The 23,463-nt window shown below is 37.5% G+C and overlaps 1 protein-coding gene across 1 annotated transcript in view; it reads right to left on the bottom strand.

Annotated features, from left to right (window-relative positions):
- Window positions 1-6,084: 6,084 nt before the first annotated feature.
- The window catches only part of WASL (WASP like actin nucleation promoting factor), a 50,573-nt gene continuing 33,194 nt past the window's right edge, over window positions 6,085-23,463 (bottom strand). The window contains exons 6-11 of the mRNA XM_053943320.1: window positions 19,065-19,233; window positions 15,973-16,015; window positions 15,452-15,605; window positions 11,865-12,385; window positions 10,267-10,375; window positions 6,085-8,854 (exon numbers count right to left, since the gene is read on the bottom strand). Coding sequence (XP_053799295.1) covers window positions 8,793-8,854; window positions 10,267-10,375; window positions 11,865-12,385; window positions 15,452-15,605; window positions 15,973-16,015; window positions 19,065-19,233 — 1,058 coding nt within the window. The 3' untranslated portion in view covers window positions 6,085-8,792. The remainder of the gene's footprint in view (window positions 8,855-10,266; window positions 10,376-11,864; window positions 12,386-15,451; window positions 15,606-15,972; window positions 16,016-19,064; window positions 19,234-23,463) is intronic.

The following is a 23,463-nucleotide window of genomic DNA, read 5'->3' on the forward strand; positions in this document are numbered from 1 at the left end:
GAGAAACAGCGAGGAAACTCAAGAGACAACCTCATGACACAAGTCCCCAGCAAGCAGCTATGGCACAGAAGAGCTGCACAGCGGTCATTATGTAAACAAATCCTACAGGGTCTCTCTCTCTGCAGACTAATACTTATTCCTGTGGTTGAAGTACCACACCAATTAAACACATATTCTTCTCTGGGACTGAGACTATTGCTAGGGAAGTACAACTGTACCTTTGCACTTGGTGCTGCAGAGCTCTCATCCTGGCTGTTTCCAGGACATCCCAACAGCATGCACATGCATGCACGGGACAACCAATATTTATAATAAGTGAAAAAATTTAGTGTAAGTACCTCTATGAGGTTCTGCTCAGCAAGACCTTAAGAAATTGTGTAGGTCGGAAACATTTTGCCTCTTTCGCTCAAATTAGCAACACAAAGGTTTTGTTTCTTTTTTCCTTCTTTAATGCAACAATATAGATGGTGCTAAATAAGCACCTGTCTTCATAGTAGTAAAACAGGTCAGATTTTAAGAGCTGCGCTTGCCCTTGTGTTTCTTAGAAGCCTTCTCTGTCTCCATGTTGACAGTGAAGCTGTTCACTGAAAATTATGCAGAAAGGTTAATAAAATCTTAGCTGAAATCTAAAAATGTATGGCAAGTCCAAAAGTTTTTTAAGTAAGCATGGATCATGTTCTTCAGATGCAATAGCTGACACATTTTTACCTTATGGCTGTAGTAGTTATCAAGTGCAAACTGTAAAAATAAATTTAATAGAGGAAAGTAAATCAATCTGACTTCAGCCACATCCTGTCACAATTTCTCCTAATGTTCCATGATGATCCAAGAGGTTGGGGAATATAGTGTGGCTATCAACCAGCAGCAAAAATATTATCACATGCTTCAAAGCTACTGGCTGCCTTTCCTCTAACAAAGTCAGAGCTCTAATATGCACCCTGATGAAAACAGGATGGCCCCTTTCAAACTGAGATGACAGAGACAGACGAGGCAGTAAGATGAAACCAGCAGAAGCCAGCACACGCAGAGCTGCAGTAAATCTAAGCCATAAACAGAATGCCTCCTGCACTTCAAATCCTTCAAGGGCCCTGCACTTTCTGAAAGCACAGCAGCAGCACTGCTGCACCTCTGACCTTGCAGACCTATAAGCAGTCAGAGAAGCAACGATTCTGGTGATTTTGAAATGACTCATGCCTATGAAGCTATCACTTTTCACATATTTGGGGAGGATCGTGCGGCTGTCGGTGGGCAGCCGGGGAGGCAGCCTGGTGCAGCCCCGGGCACAGCCATACGATAGGGCTGCCCACACACTGCTGCAGGACTCCCTGTTCGGGATCAGCTAAGCTTCTGACACCGTCACTCACAGTGAAGTGCTCCTGATGGGAACTGTGCTGCAAACCTGGCTTGTAAACCTGAAGATTAGCAACTAGTCTGTAGGTCCCAAACCTCTTGTCTTTCACACAGTGTATTAAAACATTTTTAGTTTATTAAAACTAAATCCATGGGGAACAGCATACTCTGGCTGGGTTTCCAAAATATTAAATCAAAAACCAGTTTGATATAACACTAGAGCATGACCCAATATTTGCACACACAAGTAATCAAACTGCTCAGATTAACTGCTCTACAGACATGATTCATGTTGTTTTGATTTTCATTTTGAAAGCTTAAAAATGGCTACTGATTCTGAAAACTAGACCTTGTAGAAATGAAGAAGTCTTACCTAATGTTCTTGTTTTTTTCTGAGAACTGAGATAACTAAATTTGAACAAGAAAAACTGCATTTAAAAATATTTTAAGTGTCACATGTCTGGACTGCAGTACATGTCTGGACTAGATGTATTTATATGCATTGTGCCATTAGCACCATTAGACAAATGAGCAACTGAGGCACAGGGCAAGAAGACTTGGTTTCAGTTAAAACACCTGCATCTAAGTGCCTGAAGTGCAAGATGGCACTTGCTCAGTGTCTACACACTCGTTACAGGGGGTGGAGATGAGCAAGGGTCAGAAGAGTGACTGAGTTGGACAAATGCAGGATTCCACTTTGTGCTGCATCCCTGATTGCTCAGTTACACATCACATATTTCTGAGAGAGCACAGCTACCCCTCCTGAAGGCTGGGCCATGGGCCTGGTGTATGGGACACAACCCCCATGCTGTTCTACTTTCTGTATGCACTGCTGACATATCCTGTGCAGTCTGGCCTGGTGACTCTTTGAAGTCACCTTCAAAAGAGCACCAACAGAGAGCCTGCTTGAGGTTAGCCAAGATGCTTCTGTCATACACAGCAGCAGTTTCATTCAGGGCACTGTCCTCCTGCTAACATCCTGAATTTGTTTTATGGCAAAGAATGGAAAAGCAGCAAATGTACAGATAGCTTGACTTCACTCTGTCTTGCAGAAGGCACTAGTTCTATCTAGGCAGAGAAGGAATATTTGAAGAATGGGCCAAAGGCTAAGAGGTTTAGTGCTGAAAATATCTTGGGGAAGGACAGAAGGAAGCATATAACCTAGTTTTGGTGGAAAGTCAGGAACTAGAAAGATCTGTAGTAATTTCATAGCTAAATGATTTCATATTGCATCACTCTTCTGGAGGATTTTAGGACCAACAGAAAGGCTGTTCTGACTGAACACACAAGGGATGGAACTAACAACTTGATCTACCACAGCATTTCATTTCAGTCAGCAGGTTGAAATTACAGCCTTTCAGAAAACAAAAATACCTTGTGTCTACAAGTAACACTGTGACAATTCACTTCTGCTTGGCAGAATACACAGGTCTCACCAAATCCTCCCCCACTGCAGCATAGCTGAAGTTAACTCAGGTAAAACTTATCATCCAGGGCACAAAGTACAAGGAATCTGCTCTGAGGTCATTCCCAATCCAGGTATCATCTCTAGACTGGACAGGCAGCTTGACTGAGGATGCATATCCTATATATAAAATGTCGGAATGATGATGATCAGCCTGACTGGTTGCTGCCCAATGTGTGGATGGTTTCCTGACGTTCATAGTCAGGAGAGTGAGCACACACAATGAACCAGGTAATGTGCCCACTACCAAAGAAAGACTTTGGTATTGTTTTTTTTTTTGTTTTCTATGCCAGCAGCAATCTATGTTGGGTTGCTTCCTTGAAGAATGCTTCTTGGATTACACCTATCCTTTAATCAGCCACCCACCTCTCTCAGTGCTCTTGAGAGCAACCAGCATGGTTTTTTTCCCAACTGGTCATTTAGGATCTGTTGTTCTTCACCTTGGTATATAGGTAAGACCATTATTTTCTCAAAGAGAAAATCAGAACAACTTCTGTTCCCTTGAAATGTGCTAAACAACAGCTGTGTGCTGTAAGCTGCTGAAGGTATTTGTGCTAACTGTATTGCGCTAACTTGTATTTCTACCAGGTTTAGGGGCATTATTAGTGAAGACAAAAATTGTCAAGTAGTAAGGGCTGAGATGTGGTAACATCTGAGTTATCCAGGACATTAGTGCAGTAAGAGTCAGAAGAGTATCCCAGCTCCTGTAAGGCAAGCACAGAAGATACTACAGTACAAAAGAGATCCTTTAAATTACAGAATGATTTCATACTATTTTTCTTCTAACAACTGCAGGCCTGAGCACTGTGAACACAACTGAGAGCAGAGAGGTTTGCTCTCCAAAAACTCCTACACTTCTTACCAGACACAGCAGGTGAGTTCAGTAACATATTCTCTAGGGATTAGATACTAGTAGCTACTACAGGCAAAAAAAGACTACTACTAACTAGCAGATTTCTGCTTTAACCATAGGCCTTTCACATTCATACCCAGGAGATGAACCACAGAAAACATGTTTTATGTTAGTTTGGTGTAGTCTGCCTTTTCCATTTCATTTTGAATTTAAAAAAAGCACCAGATTCTCTGCTGACAGTTGGAGAGCCGTAATTCTTAGTGACTATATTCTGAGGATTACTTCTCTTGATTATTAAATAAGCACTATTTTGGTCCAAAGGACTACTACTCCATTGTATTAGCCAGAAAAGAAAGAGAACAGAAAATGTGCAAGATTCTCAACAGTTTGTCAGGCCATGCGTCTTATATCCTGAGCATCTGGGAATGACCCATCTACCAACAAAGTGCTCCAAATCTAGCTCAGATGCTCCAGCAGATCCCTGGTTTTTGGCATCAACATCCAGAAGAGCCAATTCCCAATTCTGTGTTCCTGCCAATGTCATTTAAGCAAATACTTTGTGCCTGATATATGATACAACCATCACCCTATTTCTTAAGCTTTAAACATCAGATTTCATTGTGTTCCCAAAGTGGTGCATACAAAAATATAGTAGCTGGTAATGGCTCATTTTTAAACAAGAAAAAAAACAGCCGGTAATGGCTGTTTTTCAAGCAAAACTTGCACTCCCTCATCTAGTCCTTAAGTAATAAATTTAGAATTCATACTGCACAAGTAACCAAACTCAAGATGATGAAGCTTCAGGGAGGAAAAAGCACACACATTAAGTAATGGCTCAAGAATTTCACTCCAGAGAAACTCCAAAACCCCTTTAGAACACAAGGAAAAAACCCTTAAAGTATATTTGTTGATACTAATAGATCAAAAAAAAAAAAAACAACTCCACAATAAATGTAACATATCAAACTTCCTATTATCAGGCACTGTTTATAGATGGGTAAGTCCTGCAGTTATTACTTAAAAGTATGTAAGATAAAAATTTGAGTAACTGGTAAATTACTAGTCTAATTCTTTTTAGCAGGTTACACCTGTAAATACTGTAAAATTCAGGATAAAATAAAATATGTCAGAAAAACATCCCACTAATTATATTTTGGCAATGATTCTATTCCTCAACATGTATCTGAATTGTTTTCAAACCTGAGATTTCAAACAACCAATGTTTTATTTTTTTTCAAGTACAGTACAGCAGACAAGCCATAGCAATTTGGCAATTAAAAAAAAAGAAAAAACCAAAAAGGCTCCTTCACAACTGGATCAACATCCTTAAACTTTCAAAGACTGTCTTAGACTTGTCAGGCTAGAGTCACTGACAAGGTAGTTAAAACACAGTATTAAACCTCCCCAGCTCACATTCTAGTTCTTACTACCCCATCCTTTCCATCTTCTCACTCACAAGAAAATTCCAGGCAGTAAACAAATACATAGCAACAGGAGTCCCCACTGCAGTGCTAGAGGATAACACTGGTCCTTTGAGAGACAAAGGCTGAGTATCATCTAAGCTTCCCTAAACCATTTTCACTTTTCTATAAATAAAGCTGCTTATCACTGTACTTAAGCTTCAGGAACTTTAATTAGACCAAGAATTCCTCTAATGATTAGATAAAGGCTGTTGCAGTGGACTGCTAACAGTCTTAAAAGCAATAGGATCTTTCCTCCTTTTTCCTCCTTACAAGAATCTTAATTTGGAAAGTAACCACTGTTGAATAAAAAAAGCCTCCTTTCAAAAGCATATTTTAACCTTCTGCTTCTGAAGTGGAAATGATTATAAACCTCAGCTCATCCTGCAATTAACAATTCCAACTTTGCCCCATGCTTAAGGCTGAGAAATCAGATAAGCACTAAACCCCAAAACAAAGCGTACACCAGGTAACAGTTTGAAATGCTGGACTCTTCAGATGCTTTAGGAGAGAGAAGCAAACTTCTGAAGTATCCTGATCTCCCCTTTGCAGGACAAAGATTTACATCTGTATAATCCAGGTTAAATCAGAGCATTCACTAACAAGAGTTAATTATTTAGAACTTCTTCTAGAATGTTTATTAATGATCCCATGTTTGTTTGACCTTGAAATGTTGCTGGTTTATTGCACTTGCCTGCAGCCGTAGCTGTTTCCAAGGAGGCTGCTTAGCAGCGGTGAGATCTGCCAGGAGGACAGGGTGTCACATTCTTACTCATTGTGTTTATTCAACAGCACAATCCAACTTTCCAGAGACATGAAACTACTGCGATTTGACAGTGGCTTTGTGAACTTGGCCAGGTGGCCAAAGTCACTTTTAAAGTGTGTAATCAATCTAGAGATCTATTTTTAAACCTGTGCCACAATCAGCACTTAAAAACCACACAGTTTTACACTAGTCGGGTCAAATTAATTTTATTATGCTTCATGATGAATTGCCACCAGTGCAACATCCTATTCACTGTACATTTCAAAAATTCACATACTAAAAATTTCAGTTTGATAAATGGAAAACTGAATGATTGAGAAGTTCTTACGAATTCCATACGTACAAGTGGCTAGCTGATATTGTCTATGCACATAGAGTGTTGAGATACAAAAGCCTCATGCTAGTTTGTTAATTTCTAAGGCTATCTGGACAGTCAATTAACCAGAATATATAAGAGGCCTTCATTACAATGTTTAGCAACAATGCACCAGTATCATGAATTGATGTCTTCTGCTTGGACTGCAAGTGGCAGAGTGCTGAAGCATGCAGCTATGACTAACTTAACTGCCATCACAGTCTGGATGCCTGAAATTTATCATGAACAAACACTACTTGAAAGTAAATATTAACCTGGACACCACAGGTGTGAGTGTACTTTTTGTATGAAGAAATAGAAAACCCAAAAACTTTCTTTGGCCAGTATCTACAAATAAAAGTTTTATTCAATAATGCAACTTCAGAGCTCCCAAAATCCAGAACAGAAATTTGATTAGTGAACTGTGATGCTTAATTATTAACTATATTACAGAAATTCCAATTCTGGGAACATAACAGCTAAACATATCTAGTAAGTAGCATGTTAGGAAAACCTCTAGGCCTCATCTGCTTAATTTTAAAATGCCCTATATGCAATAAAAGTAAGAGTGCAGTGCTGAAGTTATATGAAAGCCATACAAATATTTTCCTTATACACAAGTTGCTAACTCCACTGCCATTAGCTACACCAGGCTGCACTTGCACTTGATCCAAAGCTCAAGCCATTACAGCAGCAAAGCTAGCAGAAGTGTTTCCAGCAGCAGAGGCCAATGAGAAAGTTACTGCAAGAAAGTGAGACCACTTGGCAATTTTTTTTCCTCAAGTTATGTGCTTAAATTACTCTTGGAAGGAAGCTAGCATCCTCTGAATAATTTAACTACAACCTTACCTCTCCCACTACTTTTCAGCAACTTTCTTTTCTCCTCCTACGACTAAATTAATTCGCTAAAGACTAGGTTATAACTGGGTTAGAAATCCAAGCCATATCATGCAGGTCCAGCCTGTCAAGATCAGGTCAACACTGGGTTTCAGTCAATACTTTTCTGATAACTTAAATTTCATTTGTTACCCTGACTACAGTCAAAGACCCAGGACACTATGTATTAAGTACACTCCAAATGTAACTGACTTAACTAAACATTCTGCGTCAGATAATGTGGTTTTTAAAAAGATTTTCTACCTGAAAATTACAGTAAGTACAGTAATTAATGCTGCAGATATTAAATACCCACTTAGCATAGATTAGTATTTCATAATAGGCAGATGTGCCAATATTTACTGCACTACAAAGTACAATGTATATAAATGTGCAAGCTGTGAAATGAAAATCCCACTTTCTGTCCACTTATTCAAATACTGTTCTTGTGAATCAAGTTCTTGATCTTCATCACAACCCTTGGTCTTAAAGCCAACATATGAAGACAAAATACTGCCATAAAATTCAGTACTTATCCATAGTGTTTAATTCTGAGTTAATGACTTTCCAACCTACAGGATGTAGGACTGGTGTTTCAGCATCTGCTGTGTACCATAAAGCAAAGACTGCAAAGTAATACCACTTGTATTTATTAGTACACCAATGTCCTACAAATTTTAAAAAGTAATTAAATGCTATTGAAGCAAGCCTTAAATGCAGCCCTTCAGCCTAAAAACCACAAAAAATTGATTTTAAAAATAGATCAAGCTGTAGCGACTGCCAGCCTCCAGTACAGCCCCTAGTAATTTAGATATCTTCACTCTGAAAGAAAGAGCAGGGAAGAAAAAAAAAATCCCAACCAACAAAATCCAACCCCCCAAAATCCCCCAGAAACCCTCCCCAAAACCCCAAACCAAAACAAACCAACCAAAGTTGAACTTGTTTGAATCAAAGTTGCCTTTACCACTATGACAATACAGAGCCACCCTGTTTAAGTTCAGATAGAGGTCCCCCGTTGAAGAATTTAATTACTACTGCTGTTCAATAGCAGTCAGTACTATAGTTAGGGCAAGGTAATTTTCACAACTAGCTGTGCATTTCTGCAGTGCTTTTCTGTTATGTAAAGCATACTGCTAAGATTTGAACTGCAATGTTTTGATGTATTTGAAACCATGCAATAGTATAAACCAGCCTCAACATTCATATAACATTTCATTTGAAATCAAGGGGCTAAATAAACTAAGAGCTGCATCACTTAAAGAACATAGTGCTATACTAGGCTTTAATAAGAAAATTTAGATACAGAAAAAGTAGGGTATGAAAATAGTGTTTTCCTTCTTGCATTATAACTAAATTACATTAAGGTTTTTGTCAGTCTCACATATTATATTTAAACTCCCTTATTGATGGAATGGAAAGTATTCACATGTACATGATCATCCAGGTGTAAACTTGCACACATTAACAGGGAGTAGCTTTGTAGAGGATTATGACAAACCTTTATAGATTAAATGAGGTATTGCACAGATTAATAAAAAAGCAAAAGGCAACAAAAATATACAGCAAATTGGTAGAACATTTACATGATAATTTTACAGAATCCATAGACAGAAAGCAGTGTTTAGTATATCATTCACCTTAAAAAATATATATATAATAATATACGATCAATCATCCCATTCGTCATCATCCTCAAAGTCTTCTTCATCATCTTCATCCTCATCTTCATCTGTAAGATAGGAAAAGCAAGTTATTGCAAACACAGAATTAACATGATAAAAGTATTACTAATTTCTATCACAATTTTCTGAAAAGAGAACAATCAGTTCAAGGTCGCCATGACAATACATTTAGTAATATTCTATTTTAAGACTGCTAGACATGACATCCAGTTCAGATAGTTACTAGCTGGAAGTTAAATCTAATTTGTTTCTTTACTCACTCTTTTCTTCACAGAGGAAAAATGTGTTTTGTTCTAAAGAATAAGAATCAGAAGTTCTCATTTAACAGTTACTATTTATTACTGCTTCTTAAAGAATGTGCAAGTTGCCAGCTTGTTCCAGACTGGGTGTTAAACTTCAGGAACATATTAATTTCTGGAATATAACAACTGCTTCCCCAGGTTTGTTACATGACGGAATTTGTTTACTATACAAGCGGATAAAAAACCAGCCCTCCAAAAAAGATCTGGTGAGCTAAAGTCCATTGTGGATACAGGAATATTCAAAGCTGTGTAATGAACATCAACTTCAAAGTCAATGCTTGTTGACTTTATTCAGCCTTCCACTTTTTTTATACGCATCATACTTTAAAAATGTACCCTGATAAAATTAAACTACTTACTTGTTGGACAAGAGCATTTCCTTCCCATAGGAAAAAACTATAAGGGAGCATTTAGCTCCCTTTAGGTATTTAATTTATATTAAGTACTAAAATTGGCTATTATCACATAGGGCAGCATATCAACAAACCATACTGCACTTGGTCAGATGCTCTGTAGACTGCATATCCAGCTATCAAGGCAAGCTCTAGAAATGTATCAAAGCCTAAGCAGAACAGATGTACCCAAACAGCTGCACTGCGGCTACTGAACTACATTTATTACAAGCTGGCATTTGAGAAATGCAAATCCTCTTGCAGCCCTAATTTTTCCCAGCACTTAAGCACGGAAAGTTGATTCAGTCCTGGTAGAAGCCTAGTCAAGTAACACTGCTCCTTATCCAGGAGGTGGCAGCCAAAGCCCAAAGGAACTGACAGTGCAGGAGCTGAATAATGTGAGAGATTCAGTGTCAACAAACAGAAAGCATTGAAAACTTTCTTCCAAAATATTGTGACCCCTTATTTAATCAGACAGCTAGTAAACAAAAATAAGTCAGTTGCAACAACAACAACAAAGTTTTTCTAAGGATATGAACCTTGCTTAGTAACTTAGTCAAGGATTCCTGTGAGTTGCTAGACCCCAGTAATTTCAAGCAGCGTGAAGGAACCATTCGCCCCATCACCAGGGCACCACCGAGAGCAGTCTACTCTGCACTATTTGCTGGAATCTATGTTTTTCTCCAGCAGCATTTTACAATAAACAGAAGTGTTAACTCTTGAAAACCTGACACTGTGAGGTCAGAAAAATTTCATCAGACGCACCTGAAGAATGAATGGCTTTGCTCCTTTTCTGCATAACTTCCATTAAAGCACCCACAATCCCTGAGGTGGGTGCAGGTGTAGGTGGTGCACTCTCCTGACCATCAGATACCTTGGAAAAAGGGTTACAATAGAAAGATGCAATTAGCAAAACAGAACCTCTGTATTTTGAGACAAACTTCCTTGTACAATTAATGAGTTTATTTTCCACCAGAAGAAAGTATGGAACAGCTTGTTCCTGTAGCTCAAACTGCAAAATCTTTACTAAAAAAAGTCAACTTTTCAACCATGTAACAGAACTGTAGTTAGTCATACACAAATTTAAATATTTAAGCTCTGATGAAGTGAGCACTCATCTAAAAGAAAGCTTCTTAATATGATTGTACAAGCATGACTTGTGTGGCTGCATAACCATTATTTATTATCTTTGGAATATACCACAAAATATTTTTCATTGTTTGGGTTTGTAAACTGAGTCTGCTTTGGGTTGATAATCCCTTCTGAAGTAATTAACTTTGATAATGCCTACCTCTAATGGCAAATAAATAGGAACACACCCTTACACTTCTTACAGCAGAAGCCTCAAGTGCAGAGGACTGGCAAAAAATAAGCATCAACAGGCAAAATAGTTTTTAAGAAATTATTTTTAAGATAATCATTGGCATCAGTAAGAAACAGTAATAGCCTGTTCTGCAGCAGGGAAAGCTACAGCAACTCTTGTGGGCAGCACTTGTCAAAACACAGGCAGCTATAGTAAAAAAGGTACCCCCAACTGGGAAGAAATGATGATGTTTGGTTCTAGATTAGAAGGTTGAAGGATAGCTTTATTAAAACTATATTATATTACATTAATATATTATTTAAAGAGATTATTTTATTCTATATACATATTTCTTGTTTACTTATTAACTAACAACTCATGACTTCTCTGCTGAGAGTCTGAGACACAGCTGGATTCAATTGGTTATTGAATGTAAATAATTTTTACTAGAATCTAATGAAGTAATTACTTCAGGTAAACAATCTCTATACTAAATTCTACATGGAGAAAACAAAGGAGTAGCTAAAGATTGTTTTCTCTTCTTCTCTCTGTGCTTCTCCTGAGAGGCAGAATTATGTCTCTCTGTCCAGAGAATGTGAATGTCACAGGCAGCCACCTTCTTACAAGCCTCAACATTTGCGGGACACAGGTTCATTTTAAGATGAAAATAAACTAATAAAATCTAGTGTTTGTCTTCCACTACCATTACTCCTAAACTCATCCCCTGCAGTTTAGATTATTTAACTTAACAGTCAGGAAACCAGCGATCTTTAATAATCCTTGCAAAAGTTCTGTACAGCCATGATACTATGGCATCTTCATTGTAGGATTTACAGATTTTACTCAAAAGTGAGAAATGAATTTGAAAAGGTAATTTAATGCACCAAAACTCATCTGTAGCAAATGTGTGTTCTTCGCGTTTTCTTAGTACTACTGTTTAGTCATCGCTTCAGAAACTCTAAAACTTACAATCCAGCCCCCAAAGCAGAGCCACATTTTACTGTTCATACTGCATTTGCAAGTCCCAAGGGGACCTGGATGAGAAGCAGCTTTTACTCACAGATTTCAACTGTATACCCTGTCGTATCTGGTCTAGCAGTGCATCTCTTCCTGAGCAGGACACTGGTCGACTGTTCTGTTCTACCTTCTTTAACTGAGCTCCTTCTCTGATTTGATCCAAGAGAGCTGCTTTGTTTCCCGCAGGAACCGGAAGCTGGTGATCAACCTCTGAAGGAAGGCCTGGCGGCGGAGGAGGACCAGGAGGGGGTGGAGGAGGTGGAGGGGGCGGAGGAACAGATGACCCACTTGCTGGTGGAGGTGGGGGCGGAGGAGGGCCGGATGGTGCAGATGAGGAATGCACTGGTGGTGGTGGAGGATACATCCGGTTGGGAGGAGGTGGGGGCACTGTTGCACCAGGTCTAGATGGAGGTGGGGGTGGAGGTGCTGCTGTGGGAGCCCTTGAAGGAGGTGGAGGTGGTGCCCCTCGGCCCCTAGCAGGGGGAGGAGGAGGGCCCGAGCTATGGGGAGGGGGAGGTGGAGGGGGAGGGGGTCCTCCTCTGCACGGTGGTGGCGGAGGTGGAGCTGAAATGAAACAAAACAACTTCGAATTACCTGCTACTCAATACCTGTAAGTCCTTCAGAGACCAGCAGAAAAAGAACACAGGCTGTGCCTTGCCTTTTGCAAGGATCTCTGTGCCTGTGCAAATTTTACCAGTTCTGGATTAAAATGGATACAGCTGAATATAAGCCATGTCTATAGGGCAAACCAAGCTAAACATAGCCTATGTCAGTTTTGTATTTTGTAAGAGTCAACCACCACAGGAAGCAGGTACAAGACTTAGAATGACTGATTAAAGTTCAGAAGAATTCTGTAAACTTTTGTTGAGCTAGGACAGAACAAAAGAGAAAAACTCTTCAGAAAATACACTTGAAGTGAAATACAGAATTTCCACTTTCTAATCTATCCATTATTTTATTAAGTAATTACAGAAGGAAGCATTTTTTAAAGCAATATCTTCTAGTAACACCCCCCCCCCACTAATGCATTATAATGCAGCATAAACAGACTCTTAGTCTCTTTTACTGAAAATTACTTCTAACAGTATCTTTATGGCAGGGTCTGTCAAAAGGAACCAACTTTAGGACTACACACTGGATAATTTCTCTGTGAAGTGGCCTTGAAATGTACTTATTCTGCTAATGACATTTAAAGTAGCACTGTTTCATCTCCTCTTCCATTAAGCATCTAATGGCTCATGGTACTTTAGGTTGTGTGGTTGCTATACCTAACTACTTAATAATCCCGTTGCCATCATATAACTAGGAAAATTCATGTTTGATTTCACATGCCTTTAAAACAAAAAGGGTATTACACTCAAGAAGATACTTCTTTACCTCTTCTATTATCCCCTTCATGTTACTGGCAAAGAAAGCAGACTGACTGCACTGGCATAGAGAAGGGAACATCCATAAAAACGGGATTTTGGGGAAGCAGGAGTCACTAGTACCTCAATGCCTCCTTCCCTGCTTATCTTTATAAAAAAATACAATTCTTAAAAGCATGTATTATGTTCTTAAGTTCCACGAGCTGCTGTTTTTTTCCTACCCCTTCAAAAGAACAACACAGAGAGAATTGCATCTGAAATACCATGTATTTTCGAAGAGACACACTGCTAACATTCTGGATTTTAAAAACTGCCATTTTTGGCTGATATGACTGTAGTTCCGCTTAGGGCCACTGGAGGGCGGTAATACCAAGCGTAACAACCCGCCAAGCACTACAGACGGGTTTTTGCAATCCTGAGGAGATAATCGGCACACTCATGGCCCCAGAGTCTGTAGTCACCCTAGATTTCTAACACGAGAATTAGGTATTCCTGTGGGGAAATGGTTTATTCGCATTATAACTAGAGAGATATGCCACATTGAATCTGTGGGAACAGCATGCTGCCTGTCTGCACTCAGCTGTAGTGAATTGAGGGAGGAACAGCAAGGTGAGAACATTATTAAGTTATCCTCTCTCTCCCCCCTCAAACAGATGGTACAAGCAAAGCAACAAAATCATCTTAGGTTTTTTTATAAATGTACATTAATCTGTACACTGATATTAACAATAAAATTTGTGTAATCATCTATAGATGGTACTGTCACCAAAAAAATAACCACCTGTACCAGAACTAGGGAAAGAGCAGGGAAAACAGAAAAATAATTTCTATCTCAGCAGAATGGCTTTTCTGCAACTCTCTAGTCAGCATGCTAGCAGGGTGAATATGTAAGCACAGAAATTCTTGCAATAAACACAGAAAAATGTTTTTCAGTTGAGAAAGAACACTTCAAACAGCAGTCAAGCCCATACATCAAATAACACAATTGTGGATAAACACAATGAAATACTGAAATATTTTATCTACCTCTACAAAAAGGCACAGAAGGTAGATTATCATCATGCATATTAGAGATGAGGCAGTTTTTCTTTTAATTGCATACATGCAAATGGCCATAATGTGAAGTTAACACATACAAAATAGAAAAACAGGCATTTAAAAAATATTTTAAGCTAGTCATAAGACTCCAAGGCAAGTCTCCTCAAACTAGTTTTAAAGTTAGCAATATGGAATCAACAACATTGTAAGCATTTAAACAGAATTAAGATTCTATAGAGAAATTGACAGATTTCTTGCTGAGAAAAAAAATCATAATTGGGAATTCTGTTTGCAATTTAACTAAGAAGTTCAAACATAATTTTTAATATTGCATTCAAACAGGTGCAGACTAAGGTATCATCTAGGAAAGAAATCACACAATAGCATGAATACTTTGAAGCATATGCTCAGATGCCAGCTCAAGTACATACCGCTCCATGGAGGGGGACCTAAGAAATAAATGTAACAAGTCACTGTATCCTGATTCTCTATCTCTTCAGTAACTGAACAACTCATTAACTGCTTTCAAACCACTATAATTTCACCTTAGATAATTCTTGAGAAGAGCTCTAAGTAAATTTTTGAAAGTTTGACACTGGCAGTGTTATTTTAAACTGACTTGCTATCTTCCACTAGATAATGCATCAGCTGAGGTCACATTTAAAGGTTAGGCAGGCAGCACTTATTTGAGAATTTTTTCCCAGCAGAAGAATCTCAAAACTAGTATTTTTAATTTCAAATTAGAAAAAAACTAACTTCAAAAAAATATAAAAATTGCAGGTCCATAGCTGTTGCAAGGCTCTCTACAAAGTGTTGCCAGTGTAAACAGGCAGCATACACACCTGCTAGCCATCTACTACCACTACAGCATTATGTCTTCCAACATTTTCATTTACTTATAAGACTAAGATTATAAATAAACATTTAACGTACACAGTCTGAAAAGACTGTATCAAACATACTGTGTAGCTTTGCATTCAGACTAAGTGCTACTGGAAATTATTTAATTGGCATAAATATCCTTATTCCTCAGGGACAAGGTACTATCATGGGTCATGGCTGAACATTTTTACATAGTGTATGGAAACATGATCCCGTGCAACTGTAGTGACACGAAGCCCAGAAAAGAGAATCAAGAATTGCTCACCATCAACAGTTTCTACTCTAATCCTTAAGGCAAAAAACCACCCTGTTAATTTTTACATGGAAATAAAAGGAATCCCACCTTGTCTGCGCAGTTCATTTTTAACAGCTTCCACACCTCCTGTTTTTTCAATGAAATCATATATGACCTTTGAAGTTTCTTTGTCTTTTAGTTGAGCCTCTGAAATTCCACACAGATCAAATAGATTTTTCAGTTCTGGGTCTAAGTTGTTCACCTGCAAGTCAGATACATTAGTTTTAAGTAGCTTGGAATGTGCAGATATTTTTAAGACATCATTTGTATTAGGGAAAAAAAAAATACCCACAAGCCATATCATTAAAAGGAACAGCAAGGTGATACGTGTGTCTCTGAGTTGGAAAGTATGACTTTAGCAGAAATAAGTACCCTGCATGAAAAGCTGAAGGTTTTGACTACTTCCCCCCCACAGTCTCCCTTGCATATTTCCCTTCTACTCCAACTGTTTATATCACATTATAAAATCCCAATTTACAACTATTTAATGGTACAGTTAACTTGTTCTTTAATGCAAAAAGTCTCTAAAGATTAAATCATAGTCTTCAGCAACTTATTAAATTACTTACATCAAAACCTGTGTTTGGATCCCAACCAACATGTCCAATGTGTCTAAAAAAGAAGAGAAGTCCATTTAATCAGCATAAAAAGGATCTTGTTAACTAAAATAGGAGAACACCAAGATAAATGGAGATACCATCTTCTAAGCAATTCTTATTCCTCAGTGCCCCACCTGAGAATGGAATAGTAAAACATCTTTACTTTCACTTTTTGTCTCATGTCTAGAAGACCAAGTGGAGAATTTCTCTCCTTAGGTTACAATGTGGCAAAATATGAAGGCTTCATGCCACCCTGTGGTGCATACAGATAATGATGGAAGCACTGCACAGAGATCAAGGAAAAGTTTAGCCTTTACACAGCCACTGGACCTTGAGCTATTGCCAAAATTTTCAGTGCCATGCAGCTGGAAAATCTCCTCCTCCCTGTCACCACTGTGTGTATCGCCCCTTTTCCATTCATATCTTTCAAAGATAAGTCAGGACTGTTTTCAGCTGCCATCTTCCTAAGTTTCTAGCAGCCATCTCATGTGGCTAGTAAAGTATTATTTTATGTGATGCTGTAACCAGTTAGAACACAGACAAGTTTTGTGCCCCTCCAAGCTTTTTTTGCCCCTCACAATACTGCTATTGGATATGGAAAAGAGAACCAGGACTCCATGTTTTGTGATTCTTTTCACAAACAGTGACTTCTAGAAGCAAGATGCAGTTTTCAGGAAGTTCAACTCAGAGTTATAAAAAATACCAAGTGAGCAGTTTGTAGCCAATGCAGTCTAAGCTAAACTTGATAAATTACTAAGACTGTTTGGCTGCTGTTAAACAGTGCCTTGCACAAAGGACCTTGCAGTCTTGCTTGAGTCTCTTTTTATCAGCAGCACATGTTTTCTTCATTAAAATACTGAAGTACAATGATCAGTTTTGGTTTTGGTATAACTATGACTAGTTAACTACTTATTTTAAGAAGCAAGAAAAGTAAAAGGTTTGGTTTATAGTGAAATTATGCCATAAAAAAAAAGAAAACCAATGAAGTCCCTGTTTTGCCTAATTATTTAAATGCCTTTAACTAACTACCAAAATATGGGATGATTTGTTTACAGAATTTCAGAATGCTAAAATACAGCTTGCTTCACATAAATTAGACATGCATTTCCTAACAGCTCAGAATTGATCACAATGTATTAACCTGGCATATGTAATCGATATTAGTTTACCACTAATATAATCTTAACCACATATTTGTGCACATCTGTGTGACTTGGGATGCTCTTTTAAGAGGTTGTGAGCATACAACTCAATTTAGTGCACTTAATTGACACTGAAGTTTTATATGACATAGTTTTAGCATTATTGTTTATTTTTCACCCTTCAGAGTAAGACAGATTACTTGTACACATTGACTATAACACACATTTTTCAGATCTTTTCAATGCAAATACATACTTATCGGGTAACCCCAAGTCTTATGCTACTTAGAAGAATGTATACAATAATAAGTTACCATTCATTGAGTACACATTGTTGGTTTTTTTTTTTTTTCAAAATACTGAAACTCCACATCTGTCTAACAGGAGACATTCAAAAATTTTATCTACTGATTGCAACTTTGACCTGGCATAAACAGTGACCCTGTTGATCTTCAAAAGTATCATAGGACAAATGATACAAGTTATCCTACTGGCTTATTTGCCTAACAATACCAAATGCCAGTTTCCAGATGTTTGTAAAGAGTCAGCAGTTAAAGTAAGATGACATATAGCTGTTGCAGTCTACAGGATATGATACTGGAACATATCTTTTGTTTAAATGTCATTAAATATTTTATCACCTTACTCTCAGCTTCTCTAAGTCACAATGATAGACATCATAAACAAAGTCTCAGAGCAATTTTATATCTATGCTGGTGCACATCCCCTTCCACAAGTTCCAAACAGAGGCCTGACAAGATAATGCAAATTTTGTCCACATATGCTCAAGTCTTCATCAGTACAGTCACAACAGTGACCAGCTACTAAGCACTCTTCATTTTTGTTTTCCTCTTCCTTCTTTTCTGTATTTTTCCATTCAAGTGACACTAACAGATGCAGCACTTAAGTAATACTCAGATCAATAAGAACACCTCTTTTATGTTCCATCCACTATCTATTACACAGAACACTGTCCCAAAACACTGTGCAGTAATGTTACTGTAGCTAGTAATACCAACATTACTTTAATGGAATTATATTCTGGGAAAACACATCAGGGTAATGATGCAACATACCACTTCAAAAGAATAAGACATTCTTGGCATGTAAACATCACACTGGTTTTCTCATGCTTCACAGAAACCGATCCTTCCTGTAACTAACTCAAGCTCTAAGTTCCTGTTGCTTCAGCAAATAAAGTACATTTATTTTAAAAGGGAGAAGATTACAACAATTAATGTTCAGGAAAGCAACAGTTAATTCAGTAAAGTGACCAAAACCAAGTTTCATGGAAGTGAAGCTCAAAGTGGTACATCATAACTACTCCAAAAGATTAAAGATACGTAAGAAATGACAATAGGAAAAATTTCTGAAGGATGCATGCTGTACTTTCATCACAAGATACAGGTCTTTAGCCTACACAACAGAAAGTTTGTAAACAGAAAGCCAAAGATGAAATCATGGCAAGTAATTTCTGCAGTTATGACAAGTCAGGACCCAAACGTATATTTCACATGACAACACACAGCTAAGTATGTGCAGGTGTAGGAATCACAGTGTTAAAGAGTTGACCACTGAGCCTGAATATGAGTCTTCACTGAGCTGACAACTTCAATAAGGTACCTCTATGCAGCTTAAGTCCTTTTTAAGCTGATTTTCGATAGCAAGTTACTTTTTGTTTACAGCTGCAGGAAAATCCTCATCTGTGTATAAGCTAACCTTCTTTTAAACCCCAAGAATTCCAGCTAGCATTTGCTTAGTTCAGGTTACACAGATTCCAGAGTTGGCCATTTTCAAGTGTAACTGGCACCAAAAAAAAAAAAAATCAGAAAAGCAAAATGTCAACATCTCTCCCTACCACCCCAAGCAACAAAACTCCCACCCATCCAAAACCAAACTCAAACTCAAGAACATACTTACTGGAAATTAGATGGAGTTCCAATATCTGCCTTTGTCAATCTTCTCTTTTTAGGTTTTCCTTTCTTCTTTTCTTTGGTATATGAAATATTGTTGACTTGTGGAGTATAAAATCTGTTAGTTGTAATTTCTGGGTTTTTGATATCAACAGTTGCCATTGGTAGATTTGGGCCTGTGAAAGTAAAGTATAGGATTTTTACTACTGTGTTTCACCAATGCCATATTCAAACCACAGACTCTGGGAGCTGTTTTTGACCTGTAGAATACTTGTACTCTAGCTGTAGCTCCACATGCATCCAGATGGGTTCTGGATGTCTAACTAAGATATTTGATTAAAAAAAAAAAAGTTGCTAGAGCAGAGCAACAGGAATATTTTCTGAATTACAAGTTATTTTTTGCAATATGCACAGAACACATGGAATGATGAGACACATTAGGATGCAACATAGCTAGAATCCCAGATAAGATCAAAAACGTGACTTTCATAAACAGTTAGACCCAAAGAGCCAAGAGGCTGTTACCTGGGCAGCACACTAAACTGATCTTTCAGGAGATAGAACCATCATTTAATAAATGGGAATGCTTTCTGCCATCACACACACAACCTGAACATCGCTTCAGAAGGCTGCTCTGGACACACTACTGTCTTCAAATATAGGACAATGCCTGTCGAACTATTCAGGATTTCTTATGCCTTACTCTTTGACAGGTTTTCAAAACAGTGAAGTCCCAGATAAGAAACAGCTTGCAGAGACAGTAAAAGAGCACTAGAAATACTATTTGTAATTTTTGTGTTTCATTTACATTTTCAAACTTTGCTCTTAATTAGAAATCATTCTGAATTATTATTCTAGTTATTTAAAATGCATCTGAATTATACTCCTGCCAATTTAAACATTTTAAGTTACTTTTGTAATACTAGCAAACAAACATACCTAGTGTATGCTCCACGCAGGTTTTTTAGCTTTGACAGAAGGTAATTCCTGACATAAGCAAGTGATAGCAGTACTTAAATACTGAGGCAATTTATGCATTTATCATATAGGTACATATGTATACATACATATATACACAGATGTATTTTTAAAGAAACCTACAAAAATGGTAAGTAATTTCAGTTTTGGAAGAATGAGATTAAGCAGGTAATTTAAAACCAGTTTGGCCAAAAAGAGTTTGAAAACATTTCCTGCTTCCTACTGTTAAGTTAGAACCCAGTAGTTAACAAATGAACTAAAGTAAGACACAGTCTTACTGGGCAGATGATAAAAAAAGTATAATTAGACTTTGATAAATTTGAACCTTGTTTTGACACTATTTTTTCATAACTGCATTCAGAAAGAACCAACAAGCCTTATGTTCACAGTGCAATATAAAAATCAGAAAGGACAAATAGACAACACAACAGGTAACATAGCTGACACTTGCATTTAATCACCTCAGTGGGAGGCAACCAGTACTGGCCAGGACGAAAAAACAAAACCAGAAACATGACAGTGGGCTAGACAAAACTCATCTAAAACATACGACAACTCCAACACTCCTGTAGGAGTCTTAAAGGACAAGATTAAAAACTGCATGGAAAAAATTCTAAAATGTTTTCTGCTAAGCAGAAATGCTCTTATCTAGAAGTGTTTTGATCTAGACAACTGTCCATTGAGAAGACCAAAACATAAACTGACCACTTAAGACTACACAAAACAATTTGCATTATTAAGAGTTTCACTTAAAATTAGCACTGAATTGACTAATCATCAAATATTATCAACTCTAAACTTAACAACAAGTTCAGTAAAATCTTCAGAATGAATTGAAAATTAGTCTTAACTTCCTTGGTACAAAACAAAAAACACTAGGAGTTAACCTTCACTTTAATCACCTATTACATTTTTTGTTATATTCTGCCCATTTTCACCTATTATATTGGTATTTACAGTTTCAGTAGCTGTACTGACATTCAAAAATGAAACAGGTACCTCTACAATGCTAGTAAGTTGGTGATATTCTTCTCTCAATTTCTAGCAGTCTTTGACATGCATTTTTCTGTATATAAAATCCTGAACTAACCAAACATGGGCAGTTGTATGTAAAGCAGCAGCGATTTGCAAATGGAAGCTTAATTCATCTGAGCTAAAATCAAGGACTGATAGCCTGATTCCTTGACAATAATATTCATACAAGAGGTTAGAGTAAAATTAAAGATAAAAATTCTTCTTACCGTCTAGTTTAGACCTTAGATGTCCACGAGGGATAAAAGAACCTTGGAAAGAATTGTACTCTTCTAGAACTGCCATATTTATATCCAGTAAAATTTTTCCCATCATTACACATGCACCTTCCCCAGCAGGTGTAGACAGCTCAATAAATGAAGATGAGAGTGGCATATAGAGCTCATCATTAGGAAGCACTTGACAGTACAGTGGCCTTAAGCATCCACTGTTATCAATACCTGTGACATCTTCAGAAGTAGCTCCAGAGAAAGTTGTACAGAACATTTTTAAATGTTAATTCTAGTCTGTATTTTATTTAGATCCTCTCTAGGTACCTGTCCCAGACTACAAACAGCCCTACAAGAAATGCAAACTGTTCTAGTTAATAGCTGAAACAAAATTCCACCACATGGTTCCTCAAGATTCCCTCAAAACCTAATACTCTGACAAATCCGTCCAGTACTTCACTACGAGGTCAGTTCAACCACAGTAACTCCTCTTTATTTGCATAAAGAGAGCTAGCAATTACAAATGAGTAGAACACAAATCCCAGGAAATTACAGACTAATACATTTTACATAACTGTTAATGCCAATTTGAGTTTAATCCTTCAATTCTACCAAAAAAACCCCACCAAACCTTAAATCCCTATCATTGAAAATGTCATACACCAAGTGCTTTTTCCATGCAGCTTCAATGTATGCAGAAAATCCAGACTAACAAGCCCCAGTGAAACAAAATTCCTCTCAGTATTTCAACCATGGGTCATGTGAGTACAGAAATGTGACTGTTCTCATTTTTCAGTTTTAGAGCTAATAATGCATTAATACCCAGCACAAAAAAAGCAGGTGTTTCATCTTTTCTCCCCAACAGAATTTCTGAAAAGAAACTGCATATAAAAATAAAACCAAGCAGTTATTACAATAGGTGGGTTTTTTTTTTTTTTCATACAGTTACATGCTGATAGTATGTATCTGCTCTAGTCTTAATTCCAAATACTGAAATGTGAAGTCTGTGTAGGGTGTAACAACCTGAGGCTATAATCCATGCCTTGACCACATCTTATCTGTGACTACTGAGGACATGACCACACAACTTCTCACCAGCAGAGAAGCCAGGCATTACAGAATTTGATAAAATCAGGAAGAGAAAAGGTTTTGACAGATTTTGAAATAGTATGTGCATGTCCCAAGGAAACAGTTTATTAAAAAGCAGATCTGAAACTTGTATATAACCTGAAGTGATTGTAACTCTGAAACACTGAGCATAAATGCTATGTCTTCTACAGAACACTCAGGATAAATTCAGCATAGGGATAATGACTGCAAGTTTAGTATGAGAGAATTTTTCTCAGAAAAATATTGTTCCCAAGGTCTTACAGCACAAGTTATGTAGAGTATTTTAAGCAAAAAAATTTTTGCAGGCTTAGTTTTCTTAAATCTTGCTCTATTCAAGGATAGCAAACTAGACCAATACATTGTTTGTGTTATAACAGAGACAAAAGCTAAATATTTTTTGCGGAGGTGTTACTACATGATCACCACTGCTGCTGTAATTCCCATTTGCTCTGCATCAGGGATGTGCTGTGTAAGTAATAAGCAGAGCAGTTAAAACCTTTTGAAAGCTCAGAAAAGCTGGCAAGACCATCAAACATGGTATTACTGTGAGTGTTTCAAAACTTAACAGCCCAGTCAAAGTTTAATCTATACTAAAAATGCCTGACTTAAACTGATGATTGCCTGAATTTCCTCAAAACGTAACGTTTATGAAAAAAGAAAAAGCAATTTTTGAGAAGTATTCCATATGAGGGAGGTTTTATCTGGGTATATAAAAGGAATCATTAGTCCCCATAAATCAGTCTTAGTTATGAATTACCTATTTTGGTGACCTACAGAGAAATGCTTGAATTTGACTTGGCTAGAACAAATTTTAAGGTTACCACCTCAAACCATAAGCAGATTTCAGAAGAGCAATTGACTCTACCCTTGCTCAAGCAGCAAACTCATAGATACATGCTATGACCTATATGATCTGGATCACCGACAGAAATACGACAGGAGAAATCCCTTTGTAATTTCAGTGTGAATTCAGAAATCAAAACCACCAAACTTGATATTCATTGATGTGGCTTTTTCATGATTTTAGAATGGAGGGTAAAAAAGTTCTGTATCAGACTGATACACAGTTTGATTCTT

Source organism: Vidua chalybeata, chromosome 5, assembly GCF_026979565.1.
Source record: "Vidua chalybeata isolate OUT-0048 chromosome 5, bVidCha1 merged haplotype, whole genome shotgun sequence".
Taxonomy (NCBI): domain Eukaryota; kingdom Metazoa; phylum Chordata; class Aves; order Passeriformes; family Viduidae; genus Vidua; species Vidua chalybeata.